The 25,362-nt window shown below is 36.6% G+C and overlaps 4 protein-coding genes across 4 annotated transcripts; 2 read left to right on the forward strand and 2 right to left on the reverse strand.

The window, feature by feature from the left end:
- Positions 1–444: 444 nt before the first annotated feature.
- Positions 445–6,578, forward strand: LOC116304429 (uncharacterized). The gene is made up of 6 exons (XM_089038475.1): positions 445–634; positions 1,311–1,409; positions 3,702–4,025; positions 4,310–4,517; positions 4,801–5,373; positions 5,540–6,578. Exons 1-6 carry the CDS (start codon positions 524–526, stop codon positions 6,529–6,531), a joined length of 2,307 nt encoding a protein of 768 aa, XP_088894601.1. The 5' UTR covers positions 445–523; the 3' UTR covers positions 6,532–6,578.
- A 1,841-nt stretch (positions 6,579–8,419) lies between these two features.
- On the reverse strand, positions 8,420–9,195 carry LOC116304428 (radial spoke head 1 homolog). The gene is made up of 2 exons (XM_089028123.1): positions 8,991–9,195; positions 8,420–8,805 (listed from the first exon to the last, which is right to left on the reverse strand). Exons 1-2 carry the CDS (start codon positions 9,160–9,162, stop codon positions 8,525–8,527), a joined length of 453 nt encoding a protein of 150 aa, XP_088884249.1. The 5' UTR covers positions 9,163–9,195; the 3' UTR covers positions 8,420–8,524.
- Positions 9,196–15,441: 6,246 nt separating this feature from the next.
- On the reverse strand, positions 15,442–18,058 carry LOC116304432 (steroid 17-alpha-hydroxylase/17,20 lyase). Its single transcript, XM_031714170.2, has one exon. It carries the CDS (start codon positions 17,747–17,749, stop codon positions 16,256–16,258), a length of 1,494 nt encoding a protein of 497 aa, XP_031570030.2. The 5' UTR covers positions 17,750–18,058; the 3' UTR covers positions 15,442–16,255.
- A 1,641-nt stretch (positions 18,059–19,699) lies between these two features.
- LOC116304424 (putative exosome complex component rrp40) lies at positions 19,700–23,493 on the forward strand. The gene is made up of 4 exons (XM_031714165.2): positions 19,700–20,083; positions 20,165–20,314; positions 21,475–21,623; positions 22,632–23,493. The coding sequence occupies exons 1-4, from the start codon at positions 19,874–19,876 to the stop codon at positions 22,837–22,839; spliced, it is 717 nt and encodes a 238-aa protein (XP_031570025.2). The 5' UTR covers positions 19,700–19,873; the 3' UTR covers positions 22,840–23,493.
- Positions 23,494–25,362: the final 1,869 nt, after the last annotated feature.

Raw genomic sequence — 25,362 nt, forward strand, 5'->3', positions numbered from 1 at the left:
TATGACAGTGAGGACTCTAGCTCGATCCATGAATGCTTTCCTTTTTTTTTTTTTTTTTCTTTTTAGGTCATTATTTTCTTAACTTTCTCATTGTTTCAAAGCCTCTAAAATGAATAATTGAGTTAAACAACTAAACAAAAAACAGACAAAAAAAAAAAAACCAGAGATGAGAGGCAAGAGTACTACCGGTAAGCCACCATTAACTATGTTAAGTCTCTGTTTTTAACTCTTGAAAATTCATGATCATTGGTCTGTAATATGTATAGTTTTTGCTATTGAATGCATACTCACATTTCTGAGGGGGGGAGGGGGATTTATAGTGGACGTCATGAGTAGCCCACTCACTGACGTAGTCAGAACTCAAAGCGCTCAATAGCGGTGTTGCTTTGAAATAGTCTTAATCACCTATAACCTACAACAATCAGTCAATATTATCCCATTGATGCTGTAATAGATCTACTTGGTCGAGGGTACTAGAACAATATCACTAGTCTAGTATTGTTTTCCGGGTTTCATATGTACGATGTCTTTGAATCGACAAACCTGGGCACTTTTTGTTGTGCTGATGATATTCACCGTGGCGTTTTTAGCAGTTTTCCTACCAAATCAAAGGGACAGCAGCCGTTACTTCCAGGTTGGCTTTAAAGATAAAGTTTGCAGAAGATTCTATGGCTATTTTTTGATAATTTAACAAGTACAAAGAATAGCAAGATATATATAGACACTCGATTGCAGAAACCGTTGTAGTACACATTTATACATTTATACAAATATCTAATGAGATGCATAATGCAAAATAGCCATTTTCAACGCTTAAAACCAACTGATTTATAATCTGTACGATCTAATAGACAAGAATATTTTGACAGTCTGAAGTTTCTGCATTCGAGTGTATATATATTATTTATTTATTTATTTGAATTAATTAGTTATCAAAGTGATATAACAGCGCGAACTTACACCGGGATAAGCCTCATGTTAGTCGTATTAAGAAGCACGGGTCACCATGGACAATGCTACATCAATATAACGTCGTTGTGTGGTGAACTGACTAGTATTTCTTCCACTAAACAAATTCTTATTGCCGAAGTGGCAGTAACTTCGTAAATGGCACATAACTTTACTCCTACGAATAAATGTATTGATTGTGGTCCACGTGTTTACACTGCATCACCATACATGAAATATCACTGATACGAATAATGCGCTAGCCTTGCAATCATGGCCATTTATTTTAAGAAATGGTTCGTGATGAGGCCAAGGTTGAATCGTACTGCATGATATTCTCAACTATGAACCTTATTTTTCAGGTTAAAAGCGAAGTACCCACGACGCTTCCTAATATATCATCATCTCTACAAAGGTTTTTGCCGCGGATAACTTTGCCACATAATGAAGAATACGTAATGGTAATTTAAAAATCTTTAAATGAGTTGGGCCTTTAAATCTTTATTGATAACTAAATCAACGTCTGGGCTGATCAGAGTCACGGCACGGCTAATTCACATATTGAATCGAACCCTTAAGGATACTAGTTACTGGTTAACGTTTAAAACTTTCTCTACGCAACACGTTCAACAAAACCCTATAAAACTATATATCGTTTTAAAGGTCAGATGATAAAGATTACGATAAATATATCACTTGAAAGCGATTTTCTAATTTGAAAAAATGTCGGAGCCTTAAACACGAATCGGGTACGCTCCGTAGGTGTGAATTAATATACATGGCGTTCTAATAATAATAATAATAATAATAATAATAATAATAATAATAATAATAATAATAATACTAATAATAATAATAATAATAATAATAATAATAATAATAATAATAATGGTTTATTATCAGAGTATCCACGAGATGGCTCTTCACCTGATAAAAAGCTAAATAAATATTTACACTACTAATATAACCTTACTTTATAACAATCTATTAAAAATTATGAGAAAATTGTATATTTATGCGCAGGAGGTCGGTATATATATATATATTCATGTATATATATATATATATAAAGATAATAATAATACATAAAAAAATACATATAGAGGAAAATATATATGAATAACAGAATGAAATAATTTTAAAAAATGTAAAGTAAAAAAATAATCGTGTAATGTGGAGGTGGACGGCATATAGAGGAAAATATATAGAATGAAATAATAATTTTTAAAAAAATGAAAAGTAAAAAAAAAACATTTGTGTAATTAGCTATGTGGAGGTAGACGGTGTTAATGTATGACTTGCTCTTCTATCGATAATAAAGTTATTTAAAAAATATTTTTTTAAAATTATGAGAAAAAAATCTATACTTATTATATTAAGTAACGAAAAAAATATCCCAATTTTAGGTAATACCAAAATGAAGGAAGAAAAATAAATAAAATTAATTAATTAAAGCGTAACTAGGAGGCTAATGATTATTGTTAATGCAAGATTTTTAAGGAAGCCGTAAGTCTCTCTGGAGAAAGTCCTAGCGTCACCACATGATTTTATCTTAGGTGGTAATTTTCGAATACGATGAATGATGACGAATTTGATTGTCATGGGAACATGGCGGGAAGGCTAAAAATTCACCGCGGGCTTAATTTTTAGCTTCGATGCACATGCTCAGATGTGCAATGAAGCGTTTTTGCCGCCTCTGATCAGACTAGTGTCGACGCGAGACATTTTATCCGTTTTCTGGTGAGGACGGAAAACGTTTTTTCGGTTTCGGTGTGAAATTCAAGTGATTCAAATTTATCCGGCATAGTGTGGACGGGGCATAAGTTCAGTGGTAGAGCTTCACAACTCGTTAAGACACCTGTCAACATAAAGATACCGCCAGCCAACCAGAAACTAGAACTAACGGAATCAATATAGCCTCGAAAAAAATTTTTTTGAGAATTGAAAAGTTGCCCAGGGTAACCAAGCACTACTCTAATAGGATTAAGGTGGATTACTACACCTTCAATTTGTTTACTTTTTCTTCAAATCTTTTTTTTTTCTTCTTTTTAATAACTCGCGAAATATTTAATATTTCTAAAAAGAAATTGCTGAAAATAAAAGCTCAGCCTACAATCTTTTATATTATTTAATTAAAAATTTTTTGGGGGGAACGTTACCCACGAAGGTCTCCAGTAACCTTATAAAACACCATTCTGGGCTGATCAATTGCAAAGTCTCCGCACGGCTAATTCACTTATCGAATCGAACCCTTAAACAACAGTCTGTGCTGATCAAAATTCCGCACGGCTAATTTACTTATCGAATCGAACCCTTAAACAACAGTCTGGGCTGATCAAAGTCTCCGCACGGCTAATTCACTTCTCGAATTGAACCCTTAAACAACAGTCTGTACTGATCAAAAGTCACGGCACGGCTAATTTGTATTTCAGATATCGAATTGGAATTTAGTGCTTCAATTTTGGCAGATTAAAACCGGACAACCTGAATCCGGTGAACATCCGAATCTCTCAATAAACTTCTCTCAGATAATTTTGTGTTCCAGGATAAAATCGAATGCACACTGGAAACGATTATCAAAACTATGAACTAGCTTATGCATGTATGTACTGAATCAGATTTAAGAAGATGTATCGCAGTTATTCTCGTACCTCGTATTTTGATTTTTAGAGAATGGTCTGGTAAAGAGAATTCGCCAAAAAAAAACATTCCTTTGTGATTGACGGATATTTTGGCTTTGGTTATTTATTCAGGTGCCTGGTACTGACTTCCCTGGACTTGGGGACATTACGTCATACAAGCCGATAACCAACATCTCTGACGTCATTTCAAAATGTGACGAAATGCAGTCACTATGTAAGGCGTTCAGTTTTATTGAAAACATTGGAAAACATGAACCAGAATATGCCTATCTGAAGCAATCATTTGGAATCCCATCGCCTTCGTCTTTAAATCTGTACATCAAGAGGAAATATCTTCATTTGTATTTATCAAGTAAGAACAAAATGTTGGTCCTTCAAAATTTGCACAAAGCACAGGAAGCTCAATTCATAATACAAACAAATGAGATCACCAAAGCAAATACATAACACAACTAAACAAAATCAACACACAACAACAAAGCTTAAGCTAGTAAGTACAAGGTAGTCGAAATGGTCACATTAGGCTCACATGCTGTCGAAGGGTTTGAAGGCAGTTAACAATGTTATCAAGAATATCACAATGTTTTTCCATGACAAGGGAGGTTATTTTCACTCAAAAAAGTGCCATTGATGTGCTCTACAAACTGACCGTGGTGAAACCTTCTAGGTAGAATAGAAACATAAACTTATATGTTAAGTATCCCTTACTAACTAGGTAGTCCTGGTCAGTTCTTTCAGTGAATTTGGAATGTCCGCTGGCCAACGTGTCTGAAGACCTAAACAGCTGCAAGCTTCCTGTGTTGGATCCTTATGCCAAAGAAATTGCACATTTGGTTCCTACACAGACACCTATCAAATGTGACGAGAAACAATTGTATACAGCACTGGAAAATAATATTCTTAAGATAAGAGAAAATAGATTGAATGGTATGTATGATCTATAGCATCGGTATAGATCAGCAGAGGGAGTAGTTTTGGTAGAAAATATATTTGAGACATTGTGGTGGTAGTTGTTCTCTACTTTCACATTCCCATAATACTTTGCGTCTTTTGGGGGTAATTAGAGGGTAAAAACCCAAGTAGTAGTAGCAGTAGTAGTAGAAGTAGGAGAAGGAGGAGGAGGAGGAGGAGGAGTGGTAGTACCAGTAGTTCTGTGATTAAAAACAAAATGTGCATGGTGTTGCAATGGTTTAAGTAGTGAAAGAACGTTAATCACTTCGTTACCAATCTTGTATTCCAGATTCTAATCTTTTACAGACAGAGGCACAGCCCATTCACAGACCCAATGGAACTACTGCGAGAAATGACCATTCATTTCATCTCGGAGAACCACACATACTTACAAACAATACACCAAATTTCTCCATTGAGGAAGACCTATGGAAGGTAACTACAAACTTAAAGAATGGTCAGACGTTTACAACATATCATATGTCGGTGGTGGAAAAACAGGAAGTGCTATCGCGCATGCCAAATAATGATGCACCACTGGATATCATTATCATTGAACTGGATGGAACATCGGAGGCTCACTTTCGACGCATGCTTCCCATGACTTACGCTTTTCTTAGAGATGAACTTGGATCTTACATGTTTAAAGGTTATTCTGTTGTAGGAGATGCAACCTTGCCTAACGTTAACGCAATGCTGACGGGAAATACCGTGGAGGAGAATAAAGAACTTCACCATGACGACGAGAATGTCGATAACTGGTCCCTTCTTTTTAAAGACTTGAAGAAAAATGGTTTCGTTACAATGTGGAGTGAAGATTTTGCTGCCCTAGGTAATATACCCATGTATGTCATATAATAGACCTTTCCCAAAATATACACATGAACTCGGGAAATTAATTTTATTTGCCTTGCCTTTTCCTCTTTGGAAGATATAAAATGAAATAAAAGACTCCAACTCCAATCATAAATGGTTTCATATAAGTTTTCTTGTTTCAGGCGCGTATACGTTAACCCTTCCAGGCTTCAAAGAACAACCGACTGATCACTATCCCAGACCTCTTTGGTTAAGTGGTGCATTAGGAATGTGCCTGGGAGGACAATTTCAAGTCAAAGTGCAGCTGGATTACCTCAGAAGTTTCATGAAATCCTATCCACGACAAAGAAAGTTTGGATTCACAATTTTGTGCGATTTATGCCACAAGGCTTTGAATTTAGTCAGTGGTGCGGATTTAGAGATGTTGGCATTTCTGAAATCACTAAAGACAGAAAAAATGTTAAATGAGAGTATGTTTGTTATGATGAGTGATCATGGAGCTCGATTTGGTGAAATTAGAAGCACACAACAAGGAAGGCTAGAGGAAAGGCTTCCATTTCTATCCATTACCCTACCAACTTGGTTTAAAGAAAAGTTTCCTGAAAAAGTCGCAAATTTGCAGAGCAACACTAAAATCATTACTTCTCCTTATGACCTTCATTCGACGTTTTTACAATTATTATCTTTCTCTAAACCTTCTGCCAAAACGAAGCGAGGTACAAGTCTTTTTGAGGCCCTACCAGAAAACCGTACGTGTAGAAATGCTAGCATCCCTGACCAATGGTGTCCATGTTTAGAATGGCATCCAGTGGACCCTACCCATGCGCACATCGTAGGTAGCGCACACCACGCTGTCTTATCGATGAATCAAAACCTAGCAAAGCACGAACTATCTAGTGCGTTATGCGAGAGGATCACATTGAAACGAATTCGAAATGCCGTTCAAAAAACATCAACCAATAATAGAGTTAATGGCAGGTACGATCGGTGTAGCTATCAGTTGCAGATTGAGACAATGCCAGGAGATGCCAGATTTGAAGTCTTTGTGGAGATGATGAACACTGGTGAATATAAAGTCCATGGCGAAGTGAGCCGAATCAACGCATACGGAACACAGGCAAGATGTATCGAGAGTAAAGTACCTTCTGTTAGAAAATACTGTTATTGTAGATAGCTCCTAGACATTAGGTATATACTATTAACAACGTTTAGTGAGCAAAGAACCTCAGTGCACTTAATTACATGTTAAAGAATATGCTAAAGGAAAAAAAATCTATATATTTAGAACTATATTAACTATATATATATATATATATATTTATATTATATTATATACAACTGTTTGCATAAACTTTGACCATTTGTGTATATATACAAGTATATCAAAAGTATATCAAAAATTATGGGATAAGATCCCTGATATTTTTTTCGAGTTGTCTAGCACTAGGGCTTTGTGGGGAAAAAATCTGGGATGACATCCCATAATTTCTGACATGCTTTTGATATACTTGTATATATATATTAATGGTCAAAGTTTATGCAAACCGCAGTATATTTATATATAATTATATTAACATTTCTTGTTTAAATATTGAACCATATTTTTAATTCTCACTGGTCACCTTTCACTTCAAGAACTTGCAATACAGACGTTTAGACCTTACGACGAGTACGAGAACGAGTTTTTAACTTTTAGATTAGCACTATAGGCCGTTTCAATAGTGCCCTTCATAGTTCCCTGTGCCATCTTGAAAGGTAGCCGTGCCTTTGCATCGAAGCGAGAAGAACGGTGAGCTTGCAATGATAGAGACCTTTTTTGAACCTTGAACAACTATTCACTTGTCTCTATCATTACAAGCTCACCGTTCGTCTCGCCTCGATGCAAGGCACGGTTACCTTTCAAGATGTCGCGGTGAACTGTGAAGGGGTCTATTGGAGTCCTCCCCACCTACGGGGGATCCAAATTTACAATTGGCTTTCTTCGACTTTTCTTCTAGATTTGTGACACACTAAGAGGTACCGAACTGCGGATCTAGAACCGTAAAAGGTAAAACAAGAGTCACCGCCCACGGGGATCCGACTTTATATTTGGCGTTCTTCAACTACAAAATTAATCTCAGCGACCCCTCTCACCAAGACTGCTAGACAAGTTAAAAACCAGTAGCAATATTTCCGAAGAAATTTTGGGTCGCCTGACTATGAAAAGGGGTGTAAAATTGGCCATTTCTAATACTCGTTATTCGATATCAATCTTTTTCATAAATTCATCAATGTTTTCCCATTTTATACATAGTGTCATTTTCAAGAGTGTAATTTCATTTTTAACAACTGAAGCAAATAACCATATTTTCTAGGGAATGACACGTACATGTAGCTAGTCTCTCAACATTTATAGCACCGACGATTAATCTATTATTTCTTATGTACAACGTTTGCAGTTAAGTTCAAGTTTTCCCCAACAAATTCGTGTATGAAACAAAATTGGCCTTAGGTTGTTTGCCTTATACGGTAAGAGTATTCTTATTTCCTTTGGGATCGTTTATTTATTTTTTACGCAATTTTCAAAAAAATGTTCAACCCCTTCCCAACCTGAATTTGGCTCCCTATTAAAACAGGATGCTTTAAAAATAATTTTCGTATTTAGCTAATTATTTTCGGGATGCTCCTTCTTAAGTGCCAGCCTCCTTTTCTCCCAACCCCACTGCACTCCTCACCTACATGCACGTAAAAAAGTAAATGGTCCTTTAATCTAGCACACTTGCGTAAAACAAAAAGATTAACATTTGAAGATTTTGGGTCTAAGATAGTGATGGCTGAGCGTTAATCTTGTATGTGCAGCCTTCAGCCGGTGATGACCCTAGGCCCAAATTGCAATTTTGAAGTTGATTTTTGAGAAAGGAAGGAAAACCGATTGGTTGGTTTGGTTGAATGATTGATTTGTAATGATCTCAACTCTAGAAACGGTTAATTAAAAAAAAAAAACAATAAGAACACATTGTACAGCATTTACATAAATTAAGTACGTTTTACTAAAACTCGTGCAAATCAAACTTACACGGCCTTGAAGACTCAACACCACTTTACACAATAAAACACTGAAAACAATTAAGACACAATAACAGAAATAGCGGGGAGAATAAAACAATCCTAATCAAAACTCCTCATCCTCAGCCCTTGTTGCTTGCTGATACATTTCTGTCACGTGGTGAGGCGTGACGAAGAGAAACACAGTGCCATGTTGGCTCGATAAGGTCTATGTAATGCTCATCTTCATTCTCGTCTTCTTCAAAATAAACTGGTTTGACAAACACACCTTCTTGAGCGCAGCCATTGTCAAAAACAAACCGTCCCTGGCCTCTTGGTTTGTGGTTTTTAAACGTACCACAAAATGAGAAACGCGGGGTGTGCAGTTCTCCCTTTCCATCAAATCTGTCGTAATCCCAGTTTCCTTGGAAAGAAAAAAAAGATTCACATAATTTTGTAATTTTTTTTCACTGTTTTTCACAATTTCAAAATACTCTCGTTCCAGAGGTTGTCGCGGAAAATAATTTGATGTCGTAGTTTTAAACCGCGAATCCGCGAGACTCAAGAACAAAAGGAGGTTCAAATTAAAACACCGAGTATTGCTATTACCTCTATATGTCAATCCAAGTCCTGCATAAGTGTAAGAACCTTCTCCATGCTTGTGTCCATCACGCCATTCTCCATCATAACGATCACCATTTGTATAAACGTAAATACCTTGACCATGCTGCTTGTTGTTCTTCCAATCACCAGTATAAACAGACGTGTCGGGGAAAATCATTCTACCTTTACCATCACGCCTGCCTTCCTTGTAATAGCCTTCGTACCTGTTGCAAAAGAAATTATTAAATGAAAAATGATAGAAAAAGCCATGAAAATGAGAAGAGAAGAGAAGAGAAGAGAAGAGAAGAGAAGAGAAGAGAAGAGAAGAGAAGAGAAGAGAAGAGAAGAGAAGAGAAGAGAAGAGAAGAGAAGAGAAGAGAAGAGAAGAGAAGAGAAGAGAAGAGAATCAAGTAAAACACTGAATTTTACCTCGCATTACTGTTGAAAATGTATTTCCCCAATCCATGTCTTTTTCCATATTTGTATTGCCCCTCGTAGACGTCACCATTCCCAAACATTGCTTTTCCATATCCATGTCTTTCACCCTCTTCATTTCGATCTCCGTCGTACGTTTCGATAATCTCACTTCTATTGTCGTATTCAGCCTCGTCATCGTTTAATGAAAACATGTCTGAAGTTGATTTCTTTCTCGTTTTTACCTCAGAGATGTAGAGTTGCGTTTTACCTTTCTTGTAATATTTAAATAAATGAATTCTGGTTTCATTTACTGACTGTGACTCAAGATAATTAAATAAAGATTTTCTAGCGCGCGCTTGTTAACTTGCATATGAATGAATTCGAACGTTCGAATATTTTTGTTTGAGAGACGTGATGGCCGCGCTTTGTAATCGTTGTTTCAAATTTATCCTGCATGTAATATACGACTATCTTTTGTAAAATCATTTGCTTTTCACGCTGTTTCGTATGAATGTAAAAAGTCGGTGTCGTATTGATGGATTGCAAGCATTCCCAAGAAAGTTAAAAAACAAAAGCATACCTTTTAAGACGTCGCGAAGACGTAACGCGCAATCGAAGAATTCTTGCGACCGTGAAGTTTTCTAGAATTTTGATGGCGGATTTTTTTTTTTTTTTTTTTCCTTTCTTTCTTTTTAATTCTCGTGCAATTTGATTGGCCTGGCGGTGTGTGTAAGTGTGTGTAAGTGTGTGTAAGTGTGTGTAAGTGTGTGTAAGTGTGTGTAAGTGTGTGTAAGTGTGTGTAAGTGTGTGTAAGTGTGTGTAAGTGTGTGTAAGTGTGTGTAAGTGTGTGTAAGTGTGTGTAAGTGTGTGTAAGTGTGTGTAAGTGTGTGTAAGTGTGTGTAAGTGTGTGAAGTGTGTAGTGTGTGTAAGTGTGTGTAAGTGTGTGTAAGTGTGTGTAAGTGTGTGTAAGTGTGTGTAAGTGTGTGTAAGTGTGTGTAAGTGTGTGTAAGTGTGTGTAAGTGTGTGTAAGTGTGTGTAAGTGTGTGTAAGTGTGTGTAAGTGTGTGTAAGTGTGTGTAAGTGTGTGTAAGTGTGTGTAAGTGTGTGTAAGTGTGTGTAAGTGTGTGTAAGTGTGTGTAAGTGTGTGTAAGTGTGTGTAAGTGTGTGTAATTGTGTGTAAGTGTGTGTAAGTGTGTGTAAGTGTGTGTAAGTGTGTGTAATTGTGTGTAAGTGTGTGTAATTGTGTGTAATTGTGTGTAATTGTGTGTAATTGTGTGTAAGTGTGTGTAAGTGTGTGATTGGATGGTGAATAAATTCTCGACAAATGTGATTGGTCTGGCGTGTGCCTTCCCATGTTACGTCCATTTTCGTGCTTTTCACAGTCATACTAAGAATGCTCTATTTTTTTTGCCTTATTTGCTCTAATGTCAACACAGAGCATTTGAGACTGACAAAAAAACAAATGTTTAATCTGAAAATAAAACACTCAACTCATAACTGCTCCAAAACAAAGGCATAATCTGAAAAAGGAAACATGAAGTCTAAGAGCCTTTGTAGCTTACTGTCTAGTTCAATTGTTACACTAGTGACCAAGCGACTGTGAATACACTTGGTCTCGAATTACCAAAATAATCCCCACCCTACACCCCAGCCCACCCCTGTCGTAAAAAAAAGTTACCAATATCATATCTTTTTTTTTGTTGCTTGCATACATTATTTGGCTCTCATATCTGGAAAAAGTATGAATTCTAATTCGCATTGCCTTGACTGAGGAACATTATCAAAATTAGAATTTCGTAATGATTTCGCGTGTTGGCCAAACATAGCCTTTCTATCCGACTCAAAGTGTAGTCAAGTGTCCATTATCATTGTCAGAACATTTATACCGAGAAAGTTTATATTAGATAACCCTTTGCAAATTATTCAAAAGATTAATGTTTTTCAAGAAGATAATGCTTCATTGAACAAATATTAACTGAGTCTAGACGCCATTTCGAAAACGCTGGTTCAAATTATGCTTTAATTTGTCGTAAGCAAACTAGTTTTAGGAGTTAAAAAACAATCATTGCTAGTTTAAACTGTTCGAATTAATGACGATAATAGCATTGAGCTAGTCCATATTGTATTTCCATTCTTAGTTCAAATTTTAACGAGGGATATATACAAACAAAATTCGACGACCGCGTTTATTACAATTAGGATTGGACGTTTAGTCAGAGTTTTTAACAATTAAGAGCGACTTTCTGTAAGAGTCGACCAAACATCGGCACAAGTCAAAAAATCGATTTCGCTCATATTTGGTTCTTAGATAGCCCTTAGTGTAAAATAAATCGAGGTGTTGTTAGTTTTGAAAAAAAAAAATTTTTTCCCACGAAATTTACGAAAATAGATTTCGCCCAAATGCAGGGGGAAAATGACCGACGAGGTCAAGGAATTTAGTACAAAAATAAGCGCATCCTACAGCTAAACTACTTAACAATTTTTTCGGTTGGTACTTCTTACCGAAGGAATAGGTATTCCTCTTGCTTTTCGTTGTATTTATTCTAGAATATTTGGCGATTTAAGATTCGAAATAATTTTTCTACCGTGTACACTTTTTCCAAAGTTTAAAAATGCAAATTAAGGCCTTAAAATACTGCTTATAAAAACTATGTGCGGAGATACCAAATTATTCAAAACCTACACCCAGAGGATTATCTAATGTATTTCTATCAGATTGAAAAGAAAAATCTCTGGGCAAATCATTTTTAGCTTTCCGTTGAGGTCTTTTTACGATCTTTATTTCGTGATATTTCAACCGTAAACAGCTTGTTGCGTTACCTCCACCGACGTGACTATAATTTTAATTGCAATCATTCCATCGCTGAATTTTGCTAAAACTAGGGGATCAAACCGAGAAAAAGACATCATAGTAATATCCAACACATTTCAATTGCGAAATATTAACTTATTTTATCACATACTTTTTAACTCATTCTATTGCGTGACACAAAGCATGCTTTGTCAGTAAAATGAACACGCAGATGAAAATCGAACAATAACTTTCAAACTAAATATATCAGTGAACTAACTTTATTTTATTTAGCAGCTCTTTCATTGGATTTTCAAAATATGGTTTTACTAATCCAGTAGCATTTAATAATAGCAATTTCCTTCAATAAACATTGTTTTGATAATGCATGAAACTAACATTGAGTTGACTGCCGCAATGATTAAAATCACGTGCCATCTTTCCATGGGAAAGTTCAGCAAGCACTGTATAAACATGGAAGTGGTTTGTTCGTTTTAATAGTTCTATAGTTGGAGGTCCGTGTAGCTATGATCGAAGAGACAGAAATAAGTCAGTCGAGTCGTTACCCGTCAAACGCAAGAAGCTATATCAGATAAGCTCGAACAAATAGGCAAGTCCTGTTCCTGCTCTTGAGATAAAGCTGGTATAGATGAAATTGCTTCTCGGCTTCTAGTGAAGAAGATATATGAAAACTGCATTCTGACGAAAATACGCACATTGTGGTAGTTAGTCCTCCTACGTAATACTTTTGACATTTGGTAAATAACGCTAACTTGATAAAAGTATCCTATATTCAATAACAAATACCAATACCCCAAAGGAGGGTTTGACATTGATTATTTTTTTAAATATTTTTCCTTGTTGTGTCATCGTGTTGAATAATTAAAGTAATCTTTCACACCAACCCAGGCATCCATCTCTCTCGCTGGAGTACTTCCCGGTAACTTCGACCGAGAAGTACTGGAGCAAGTCTAAGACCTATATCAATTATCGTTTCAGAGATAAATGTATATACTTATTTCAATAAAGTTAGTCACCAAAAACCTAGAAAGCTGGGATCACTGATATGAGCATCATGGGAAACTTTTCATATCAAAAAAGCATATATATATATATAAAGCTTTTTTGATAAAAACTGCAGCTCGATGATGCTCAGAAGAGGTGAGACTATAACCCGTAAAAGAATCACAAGTCCATGAACAGTTATCAAGCGGTTGAACGTGTAAAATGAATCTACCCATAATCCTTGTCGGCATCAGCTTTATAGCTTTTCAGGTGACTAACTTTTTTGAAATAAGTGTATAAACTTTTTATAGACAGACAAACATATTTTATTTGGCGTTTTGTACATAGTTGCACATCAACTTAGTTCCAAATAAGTTAGAGTGCTCACACTAAATCCGTGAAACAAATACTAATTTTTAGCACTAAATAGTGATTAATTAAACAATAGAAAACAAAGGATTCTGTAATAAATAGTACTAATTAGTACTATTTAATGTTCAGGGTTTTAGTGCGTGCACTCTACGAGTATATACGTATGTTTATGTATGTGCATAATATCTATATTCACATATTCCACACATACACGTCATACGTACATATATATTCTGTATATATAAATGTTCATATAATTATTTCGATAAAATGCGTTACTAATCCCAATCATCTTTATGCAATATTATAAAAGTATTGATTTTTATTTGTTTTGTTGTTTTTGTTATATAAGGCTGCGTTCATAATGTATGGCAGAGGGGGGTGGTGGGGGGGGGGGGGGGTGGCAGGTAGAAGTTTGAAATGTCCAGAATAATTCTCAACATCCCCCTTAAAGTTATGCAAAAAAATACGGTTCCCCCTAAGCAAGGCTTGTAGCTTCTTTCAAAAATTGTGCATCCCCTACTCCTTTTTCCTACCAAAATTTTCCCGATCCCCCCTCAATTTCACCTGCCCCCCCCCTCCCCCTCCCCCTCCCCCCCTTTCATACATTATGAACGCGCAGCCTAATTTAAGTTATTTACACGAGCGAATTTTGCTGGTTGGCAACACGCACCATTTTTATGATGTTAATATATGTTGAATGTTTGGAAATGTTCTGCATCTAAATGAGGACAGTTCAGCTGTTTCAAAGTCACGCTGAAGATCTTGTGAAAGCATATATCAATCGCAAAAATGTGAGATTGGAACCGGTTTAGCTCACATACTTTTTACCGACAAAGCATGCTTTATGTCACGCAATAGAATGAGTTAAAAAGTATGTGATAAAATTTGTCAATATATCGCAATTGAAATGTGTTGAATATTACTATGATGTCTTTTTCTCGGTTTGATCCCCTAGTTTTAGCAAAATTCAGCGATGGAATGATTGCAATTAAAATTATAGTCACGTCGGTGGAGGTAACGCAACAAGCTGTTTACGGTTGAAATATCACGAAATAAAGATCGTAAAAAGACCTCAACGGAAAGCTAAAAATGATTTGCCCAGAGATTTTTCTTTTCAATCTGATAGAAATACATTAGATAATCCTCTGGGTGTAGGTTTTGAATAATTTGGTATCTCCGCACATAGTTTTTATAAGCAGTATTTTAAGGCCTTAATTTGCATTTTTAAACTTTGGAAAAAGTGTACACGGTAGAAAAATTATTTCGAATCTTAAATCGCCAAATATTCTAGAATAAATACAACGAAAAGCAAGAGGAATACCTATTCCTTCGGTAAGAAGTACCAACCGAAAAAATTGTTAAGTAGTTTAGCTGTAGGATGCGCTTATTTTTGTACTAAATTCCTTGACCTCGTCGGTCATTTTCCCCCTGCATTTGGGCGAAATCTATTTTCGTAAATTTCGTGGGAAAAATTTTTTTTTTTCAAAACTAACAACACCTCGATTTATTTTACACTAAGGGCTATCTAAAAACCAAATATGAGCGAAATCGATTTTTTGACTTGTGCCATGAAAGTTCGATTTTGGTCGATCCTTACAGACAGTCGCTCTTAAGAATAACTTTTTCCAAGAGAACGACATGACCAAAGACAATGACATATGTCGATGAAAAATTGAGGAAAAATTATACAAATTCGATGGCGTAGCGATTGCATGATCAAGCGCCCGCACTTTTAATGAAATGTGATTGGCTCTTAAATTTGTCGAACTATAACTATCCAAATAATGATAAAATAGAACACTCTATCAACCAATCAGATTCGAGGAAATCATAAAAGCTATGATTATTTATTTAAAAGGTACCTATAGTCTAATGAAAATCTTGGTTTATTGTTTCCATGCAGAACACTCTAGTTTTACATGGTTATCTTGGTACACGTACACAACTATATCCATAGTGCTTACCTCAATATTAGCGCGCGCTAAATCTATGAAATGAATTAAACTTTAAACCGTACATGAGTAAATATATGTTTGTATATCATAAAATGCGAATATACTTCGTTTGGTTTCCATGTGGCTCAACTAGAATTTTTGTACGACCTTATAAGATATATATATATGATTTATAAGACTGCAGTGAGATGAGATATCATCATGGGTCAACATACTCCAGTTTCAAGTTCTCTCTTCTCATCCGTAGTCTCGGTGTTGTATACGAAATCACTTTTTATGTATTAAAATCACTCGGCGGATACTCCACCGCGCCGGTCACTGCAAGTAGGGTTTTCCACAGTTATACATAGTTACGAAATCTGCTCTATTTATGTTGTCTAATAATGACTTCAACTATTCAGCTTTAATTTTTTGAGGCCACTAGCTGAGACTGTATTTTTCCTGATTTCTTATAGTTTTTCGACTATGCTTGTAAATAGCCATCTTGTTTGCCTCCCTTATACTATTTATTTTTTCTCGTATTTTTCTGATCTAGTTTTATATTAAAGCAGTCACTAGAGCATAAATTACTATGATTAAATCCATGCACCACAATCATCCACAATCGAAATAGTCACTGATACTAACAACCATGCATATTTGGAAAGTACTTATCGCAATTCACATGGTGAATGACTCTCTATCAGTGTAAGTTATGGACGTCATATCATCAGGTGGTCCTACAGTCAGTTAGTTTCTGGGCCTGATGCAAACATTGAAAGGTGCTGGTCTCATGACAATACCAAAGCTACTTTCAGTTGGCTCTGGCAGGACTTCTCCCTCAACTTGTCTTAGATTGAATTTCTGTAATATTTGCGAGGTAACCAAAAAAGCCTCCATCTTAGCCAACGTTTCTCCTGGGCAAGAACGATGTCCAAGACCAAATGCTAACATCCCTGCTCCAAAGTCTGCACAAAAATGGCCATTTTCATCAAGGAATCTTTCTGGCTTGAATTCCATTGGACTTTTCCACATCTCAGGATCACGATGTATAGCCCATAGGTTCAATATGACTGTTGTTCCTTCGGGGATTTGATATGGACCAAGACTTGTATTTCTTATAGTCTGGTGGGGTATTGCAAATGGCATGGCGCTGCTGTAACGAAGAGCCTCGGTAAGAAACCCTTGTAGGTAAGGAAGATCTTGACGTTCACTCCATTTGGGCGCGCGGTTTCTGCCAATCACTTCATCCAGCTCACTTTGAATTCTTTTCTGCACATCCGGGTACTTGATGAGATAATACATTACCCATAATAAGTTGGTGGCTGGAGTCTCACTTCCGGCAATTAGTGCGTCATTCATGGTCATCATGATATGGTCGTCGCTCATGGCTACTTGCCCATGTAAATGTTTAGCATCAGCTTCTTCAAGAAGTGCGTTTGAGAGGTTTCTGGCTGAATGCGTCTTTGCATCCTTTCGGTATGCATTCTTTTGTTGCTCATACTTTTTGTCAAGTATTCTGTCTCTTGCTATACAAGCCCTTTTCACCCTACTGATGATGTCAAACGGAAAATACTTCAAAAACGGAAAGGTGTCTAGAAAACTTGTCGCAGCGAGACTCTCTTGAAACACAGTGATGGCATCCATTAATTTCAAGAATTCTGAATCTCCTTCACTGAAGCGCTCTCCAAAAATAACAGAGATTACAATGTTACTCATAGCAAGAGCTGAATCAACGCGGATCGTACTGGTTTCTGAAAAGTTCCCAGTGTTCCCAATACGGCAAATAAGTTCCCGTGTCTCTGTACCAACTATGTCTTCTAGCTCGGACTTCCTTTCAAGTTCTTTCAAAGTTTTCATGACCACCTTTCGTTGTAGTTTCACCATGTCGCTGTACGTTTGAAAGCCAACTCCTTTCCCTCCTCTTGAGAATATACTACCAACATAATGTGGTGGTCGACCAGCGAAGTCTGTCCCTTTTTGTATCATGGCTTCTTTGGCGTTTTTGTAGTCGTTTATAACAATTACACGATTGCTTCCCATTTGTAGTCGGAAAACAGGGCCATACGTCTTGGAAAGCTCATAGAAATCCAAGTACGGTTTGCTGGAGAGCAAATGTAGGTTTCCTATTATTGGCAGAGGAAACGGTCCTGGTGGAAGAGACTTGGACGTCAAATACTCAGAAACCAAAAAGTATATTAGATAAAATGCCAAGAGAACCACGCAAGCCACAAGTAGCATCATCTTAGAGACGAGTCAAAGCTGCCTGAAGTGTTCAAAACAACTGGTTAATAGAGAGACCAGAATAGCAATGAATGCCTCAGTCATTTTTAGTCATGTTTATCAACGCTTTCTGATTTGTTCACGGTTCACTGCTATCGACAAGCACTAGAGATTAATGAAGATTTTGCTCCTGCAAGCCTTACGTGTTTACAAGATATCATTCTGAGTACTTCAATGGGTCAGTTTGTTGAGAAAGCACCATATGACGGTTACTATCGATTCCTGTACTTGTCAATGCACATAACACGACAACTTTTCAAACTCATTTATATGCATATATATGTAACGAAGTCAACATTCAATAAGGTTAATCACTGCCGTGACGGGGATTTCAATATAAAATGGCATACAACTTTTGCTTTAATATCAATATTTTTCAGTAAAGCGCTCTCTTTACTGCTAAACTTAGTGCTAAATGAGATAACCCTGCATGTATACACATTGGCGATAAAATAAAAAGCTCAGGCTAGTTGAGTGCCAAATGAGATGTCAATGTTTACACATATTGTTGAAAATAGACAAATAAGTCAGATGTCATTTCCAAAACGATGAAAACGGTACAGTCCTTTTCTCCCCACCCACCCCCCCCCCCCCCCAACCCAAAGCGTTTGAACTAGAACTTATTCAAAGGTTCTCAAAGCATCATACTTCAGTATTACCAGCCTTAATTTAATCTGTTTGAGCTTTGATTAAATTAACAGCACGCCTGCATGACGGAAAACGCTTGGCTCTCGGCGGTAAATGCATGAGTGCAAAGACTGCAGGGAATTTCATAGCTGGAGGAAATATATATCAGCTTAACACATTGATCCATGAAGACTGATACCTCCGAAAAGGTCAATAGCAGAAAAAAGTAAAAATTCTTGGTGTCAGTTAGCTTTAATAAAAGTCTTTCAGTCCATTATCAGAACTCCAAGGGGTTTCCCAATACTAAACAGCATGCGCTGGTAAGCAGAAAGAATTTTATTGAAAGCTGATTAACGCTCCTCCTCCACAGCCGCTTTCAGTGTCGTCACGCAACACTTTCTCGCCTGAGTAGAAAGCGGATGTGGGGTAGACTAGATCAACGCATGCATACTGCTTCAGACAGGAAATATTACGTCAAGTGGAAACCAAGCTGTTATTACGTATCGAACGATGTTTGTCAAATCCTGCCAACCTTGACATTATTATATTTTTTTAAAATTAACTATGCATATATAAATTTGGTTGAATCTTATTTTCAATTTTGAATTCCCAAAATCATATTTTGTTCATCTGTGCCAGGTTTCCATTGGACTACTTCGACGATGTGGCGACCATATTGAATCGTAATGCATTATGGGTCGTGTAGGGGGCAAACAAAGCTTCGTTACAGTGAAGTCGATTATCATTAACAACTCATCACGAGAGAATACGAAAAAAAGATGTAAGGCGGCAGATGGAATGATCACCTTTACCCATAAAAGAAACTGACAAACACACGAAAATCTATGTATTTTGCGTCATCTTTGATTGGCTTTGCCCACTGGTAGTCTATTAGTCGATCAAGTAGTCTATTGGACACTTTAAAAACGAGCAAAGACTGCGGCATACAAGTTTTGAATAATCTTAATCTCATTGTATCAGGAGAAAACTTGGATCATAAAAAGACCAAAAGCTTTTTTCCCAAAAAAACTTTTGCCATTTGAAAAAGCATCTCAAGATTAGTAATCCTGGCAAACTTGGACACGATTGAGTGAAAAGAACCAGAATTATCCATCCATCCATCCATCCATCCATCCATCCGTCCATCCGTCCGTCCGTCCGTCCGTCCGTCCGTCCGTCCTTAGTTTCTTCCTTCCATCCATCCATCCATCGTTCGTTCGTTTATTCGTTCGTTTTTTTTTATTCACTTATTCCTGATCCTTTTTTATCTTTTTATTTTTTCATTCTTCATTCTTTATTTTCTTTTTAATTTTTTAATTTTTTCTTTTTTCTTTTTTCCTTTTTTTCGCGTCTTTCAGTTGCACCAAAAGAGTGGGACTGGGAAGCGGCGGGCTTCCTGTGTTATCCTTACTTGGATCACGTTGTAAGAATGTCAGCGGATGTTCTCTTCAAACCAAAATGGCGGCTAACATGGTGAACAGAGTAGTAATGCCGGGGGACATATTAGGCAGTATACAAGACATCCAACATCAATCTGAGAATAAAAATACCAAGCCAAGACTAGGACCCGGCTTAAGACAAGAAAAAGATATTGTTATTGCTTTTAAATCAGGCGTTCTCAGGCATCGCAGTCCTGCAACTTTCTGGATTGACACGAATCAAAAACGAGTAAGATGAGCTTAGAATGCACGTGTTTTTTGATCATATTTAAATTCCCTATTTATAATCACTTATGTTTATATTTGGTAGTACATTCCAGTAAAGGAAGAAAGGGGCATTGGTGTCGTGTTAAACAAAGCTGGAGATAATTTTAAAGTGGACATTGGTACGAGTATTTCTGCATCGCTGTCGTCTCTGGCCTTTGAAGGAGCAACGAAAAAAAATCGACCAAATCTACAGGTTTGTTTGATTATTTTTTTAAAGAGTTTCATAAATATGATCTGCCCTAGTTTTGGCTTTCCTTAGAATCTTAATTGAAATTTTGGTGAAAGGCTAATTGGTGGTGGATTTGGTGGCTAGCAAACCCCCATGTTTGTCTCATTTATGGCAGCTAAATTTAATCAAAGGTAACCCATGGTAAGCTCGTGAAGCTTTTTGAGTACCAATGAACTAAGATGATAACAAATGACATTTCGTGACTCATTTCATTGAGGGTATTGTGACCCAAGTAAGGTGATAGTCGAAGTTTGTTTTGTGCAAACAAACTGTCTTTATCAATAAATTAATGGCTTCTAATTGGCTACAATCCTTTCTTTTCCGATTTCTGGTTACGAATTTTTTCTACAATTCAGATTATCTGGACCAAGTCTAATCGATCCAATATATGACAAACCAGGCTGTTTTCGGATTCTTCTTCTAACGTGATGATAAATAGGACAATCTCATATCTCAAGGTCTAATAAAAAGAGCATAAGTAAACTAAGAATACTCAAAATATGCTGCTGATTACATGTGATTATGAAGTGGTCGAAAATCCAAAATGGCTTCCTCTGCAAGCAGCGTGCGTGGATTCTTCCAGTGACGTCACTTGGCGAATACAATGGATTCCATGGTTACGGGAATTACCCAAAATGATTGGCTGAGAAGCGTTATCCGAAAAATGCGAAATCCAGCCACTCTAATAGCTATTCACAAGCTGAAAACTAAACAGTCAAGTTTTTTGTATTCAGCTAAAAACCCTTTGCCTGATTGGGTACTGTAGCAATGTTTGCACCATAGGGGAGGGGTAGGGGGAATGCACCATTTTGCAACCAATTCGCATACGCATTTCATGTTTTCCACACTATCCACAGGAATCACTTAATCAAATAAAATTTCAGCTCCAAGATGTAAGATAGTAATTTGTCATCATATGTCCAAAGGAAAAACTATCAATTAAATGAGAAATACCAATTGAGAAGTCGTTCACTTGCAAAAATGGAAGAAAGAAAAATAGATAATGGGTTTTTAGTCAACTTTTTTCACTCCCCTGCTCCTCACAGTCTAAATTACATGTTTGATTACATAAATCCTTTATTAAGATGTTTACCTATAATAAATATCCTCTATATTTTTTATAGATTGGAGACATAGTATATGCGAGACTTGCAGTTGCAAATAAAGACATGGAACCAGAGTTAGACTGCACAGATGGTAGTGGACACAGCACAGGCCTTGGACCATTAAATGGAGGATTTATGTTTACATGTTCTCTTGGTCTATCCAGAAAGTAAGCATTTGATAAACCACTCATTTTTTTCCATAGGGGGGTATTGGGTCACTTAAAATGTTTGCCTTTCTCTTCTCTAGGGGAATCTTAATTAATAGAAGTGTGGAGAATTTAGATCAGGAATTATATTTTGCATTACTTTTTTATGGAGGAGCAGAGGTTTAAATTGAAAAAAAAAAATCAAGAGGGATTTAAAATAAAATAGAAGTTTTGCCAACAACTTCCCCTCCAAAAAAATAAATTTAAATGGTATATATAAGGTGCTTGTCTACAGACTATCATTACTATTCTTTCAAAAATTCAGGAATATCTAATGAGCATTTAGATCTATCAGGTCCTTCAAATCCATCACGTGCATGGATCTTTATACTCGGTAAAAACTCAACTCCACATTTTTTTTTTCTATTTTTGAAGTTGTTCAATAAACTCACAAATTGTGCTTTATCAGGTCTTAAACCACTCCGCTATGCCTCGTGGTTTTCAATCTGATAAAACACTCCTTGTTTATTAATCAGTACTTGAATGTATTACTGAACTGGGTGCAGAAATCTGTGTTTATTTTATTGAACTTTCTTTCCCGAATCAGTTTCAATGTCCACGAAACAATGTCTACAATGCTTTTCGCTGTTGTATCAAAGCGTGGGACAACCACAACAGAGCTAGGCTCCAAACTAGGTGAAAGCCCAAAGATCCCATTAGAATTTAGAAATTGATTTTTGAGGAGGGAGGAAAACCAGAGAACCCAGAAAACCCTTGAAGCACAGGAGAGAACCAACAAACAACTCTACTCACATACAACATCGAGATCGGTAGGACTCAAACTCAGGCAGCACATGCCACTGGTGCTTCCCCAAATGTCCTCAAAACAAGATTAGACTCAATTATAATAAAATGCATTAAATAAATGTATGAAGACATCAAGTTCAGCTTCCACTTGGAGCCATTGTTCTGTGGTCACTCAAGCAAATTTGGGAAAGTCTATTCAACCTTCCTCTTTTTATCTTTTAGGTTGTTAAGCAAGGACTTTACTCTACTTCCACTCATTGGGAAATATTTCCCATTTGAATGTACTGTGGGCTCTAATGGTAGAGTCTGGATAAATGCAAAAACATTAGCCCACGTAATTGCAATTTCAAATGCCATCACTAATGCTGAGTATATGACAGACAAGCAGATACATACAATGGTGAGACAGCTTGTCGAAGGGATCATGTAATGAAGAAGAAAATCCAAATATTGAGTGCATTATGCACTTACTTAGGTCTGCTGTTTTTCTTAAGACACCAACATTTTATCTGACCAAGAGTTCTAGATACAGTACACCCAAAGCCAAAGCCAGTCTTGGAATCAGATGCAACGAAACAATCCGTTTTACCAATAGGGTTTTGAACCAACACGTGACAGAAGCCATGTTACATGTAGATGGCAGCAAGAATGGGTAATAGGCCCTTTGCAGTTAACGGTCACGTGTCTGTACTGGACTGCAAAATGTTTGTTTTTATATTAAATTGGTGATTCTTTTTAGCTACTTGTAAAGAACTGAATGAAAACATGTGTATCCAGTGTGTTACGAAATGCACTTTTATTACGATCTCTCGAAACTGGTTGTAGAAAGTTTGTTTGCAGTCCAGTAAATTTCACCCATGGGAATCAAGATGTTCATTCATTTGCTCTCAGTGAATTAATCAGCACGTGATTGCTTAGCTGCAAAGGGCCTATTCTATCAATGTTTTCATACATCTTGTTAGTAATTGATTTCCACCATGAAGTCAGACTTGGGTGACTTTGGTTCTAATTAATGACTGAGAAAAATTTGAACAATGTTGACTATGGTAGTGAAAACAAGTTTCAGATTACTACAGGCAGTAATTGTCCAAAAGGGAAAGACAGTGGATTAAGTCTGTAATTAATAAAAAAATGTGCAAGGGATTTTGTTGGTTCACGATAGTTTTGCCTACGCATTGGTTCGCCTACTGAAGTTCGCCTACGTATAAGTTTTGCCTACTGAAGTTCGCCTACGTATCAAATGCATTGTAAAACCTATCTATGAAGGGTGAGACAATAAATATACTGTAAAGAATACAGACCAACTGCAGTAGGTGAACCAATGAGTAGGTGAGAACAATCGGATACATGTACCATGTTGGTCAATGGTAGAAAATGGCATGATGATGATGCAAAAGTGCATATTCCATGAAAATAGCAGGAGCATTATGGGGTAATTAAATATATAAATATGCAATACTTTCGTAAGTGGTCATTAATACCAAAGCAGACATGTAGTCATGATAATGCTAACATTTGCTATAGCGAGAATTTGCAGTCACAGATAATATTCCTCGTGTAAAACATGTCATTATCTTCTTTTAATTGATCTTCATAAACGAGTTCAAAAAATAAATTACATCAATAAAATAGTAATCATTCTGGAATATATTAACTTTTGCACACCACCAACTGTTAGTAGATATTTCACACATGATAAAAAAAATATTATGAATCTTGCGTTCTGATTGGTTGGGAGCATGTTGTGCTTTATGAGAGCACCACACACCCCATCATGCTACTTGTTCTGCCAACCCCTGTGTGCTTTTTATAATGCACACAGCACAAGAGTGCATTCTCTCTTCCTTGAAAAAAATGGAAAAAATTGAAAACAAATGGAATAAGTGCACGTTGGCATTGGCATGGGGCAACTTCGAAAAAATCTCACAGGCTAAATTTGAAAGTGCCTATAAACACCAAATTCAATATTTTCAGTATTGATTCTAATAAAGTGATAGTTGAATGGTAATTTCTTTTCCTATGATTGGGTTGTGCAACTTGCGATATATAGGTTTATTAACTTCCAATATGGCTAATAGTGTGATGCCATTATAGGCATTATTAAAAACAAAACGTTCTGGGGCAGACATCACACTTATCAAATGGAAGTATTTAAAATGTTGATATCTTCAAGATTCATCACTCAAATCATTTGAAAATATTTTCCATTCAAATATTCACTTACGTAGAATCACTGTTACTGAAAACATTGATTTTAAACCGACAACGGTGTTTTTTTGGATTGGCGTATGTGTATGGTGTGTGTAAGCGCGAATCTATAAACTTCCAAGCATTTCACCTTCTTGATTCTCAGTTGAAAGAATGGCTTAAAGCAAATATTCTTGTAAATGTCATAGATCTGCTGGCTATTCCAGTCTTGAGTTGGTCACTAAGCCCATGGGCTGTACTAAAGTAGCACCGCATAGCAAACCCTTTTAAGTTGATCCTTCAAAAAGGAAAGGACTTGTACCGAATTGCAGCGTATTTCTAGAGCATGATATATAAGGCAATACGTTATGGATTCCAAAGGTCTATCTGAAGGAAGGATATATTGGCCAGTTCACACCATCGAGATTAAGATCACGGACACCTGCCGGCACATGAGCCAAAACCAAAACATCTGGACATTTGTAGCACTCTAGACTCGATGGGGAATGAACCGAGGTGTTGGCAGATACAACTGGCCATCGTATACTCACCTAGATTTTGTCTCCTGTGTTAGGGTGGGAAAAATCCCATTTTGCCTGGCTTTGGAAGGGAGGCATTTTTTAAGTGCTTCAAAGACAGACACGGGACGGAAGGTGTATCTGCCAAGAAGAAAATACAAAACTCTGTCCATTTTGCCGAATTGACCTTGACCTTTTTTGATTGATAGCCTACAAAGACTTTATCGGAAAAAAAAAAACAACCAACT

This window comes from Actinia tenebrosa, unplaced genomic scaffold (assembly GCF_029948245.1).
Source record: "Actinia tenebrosa isolate PJP-AT-01 unplaced genomic scaffold, QUT_ActTen_1.0 PGA_scaffold0__85_contigs__length_37466705, whole genome shotgun sequence".
NCBI classification, from domain to species: domain Eukaryota; kingdom Metazoa; phylum Cnidaria; class Anthozoa; order Actiniaria; family Actiniidae; genus Actinia; species Actinia tenebrosa.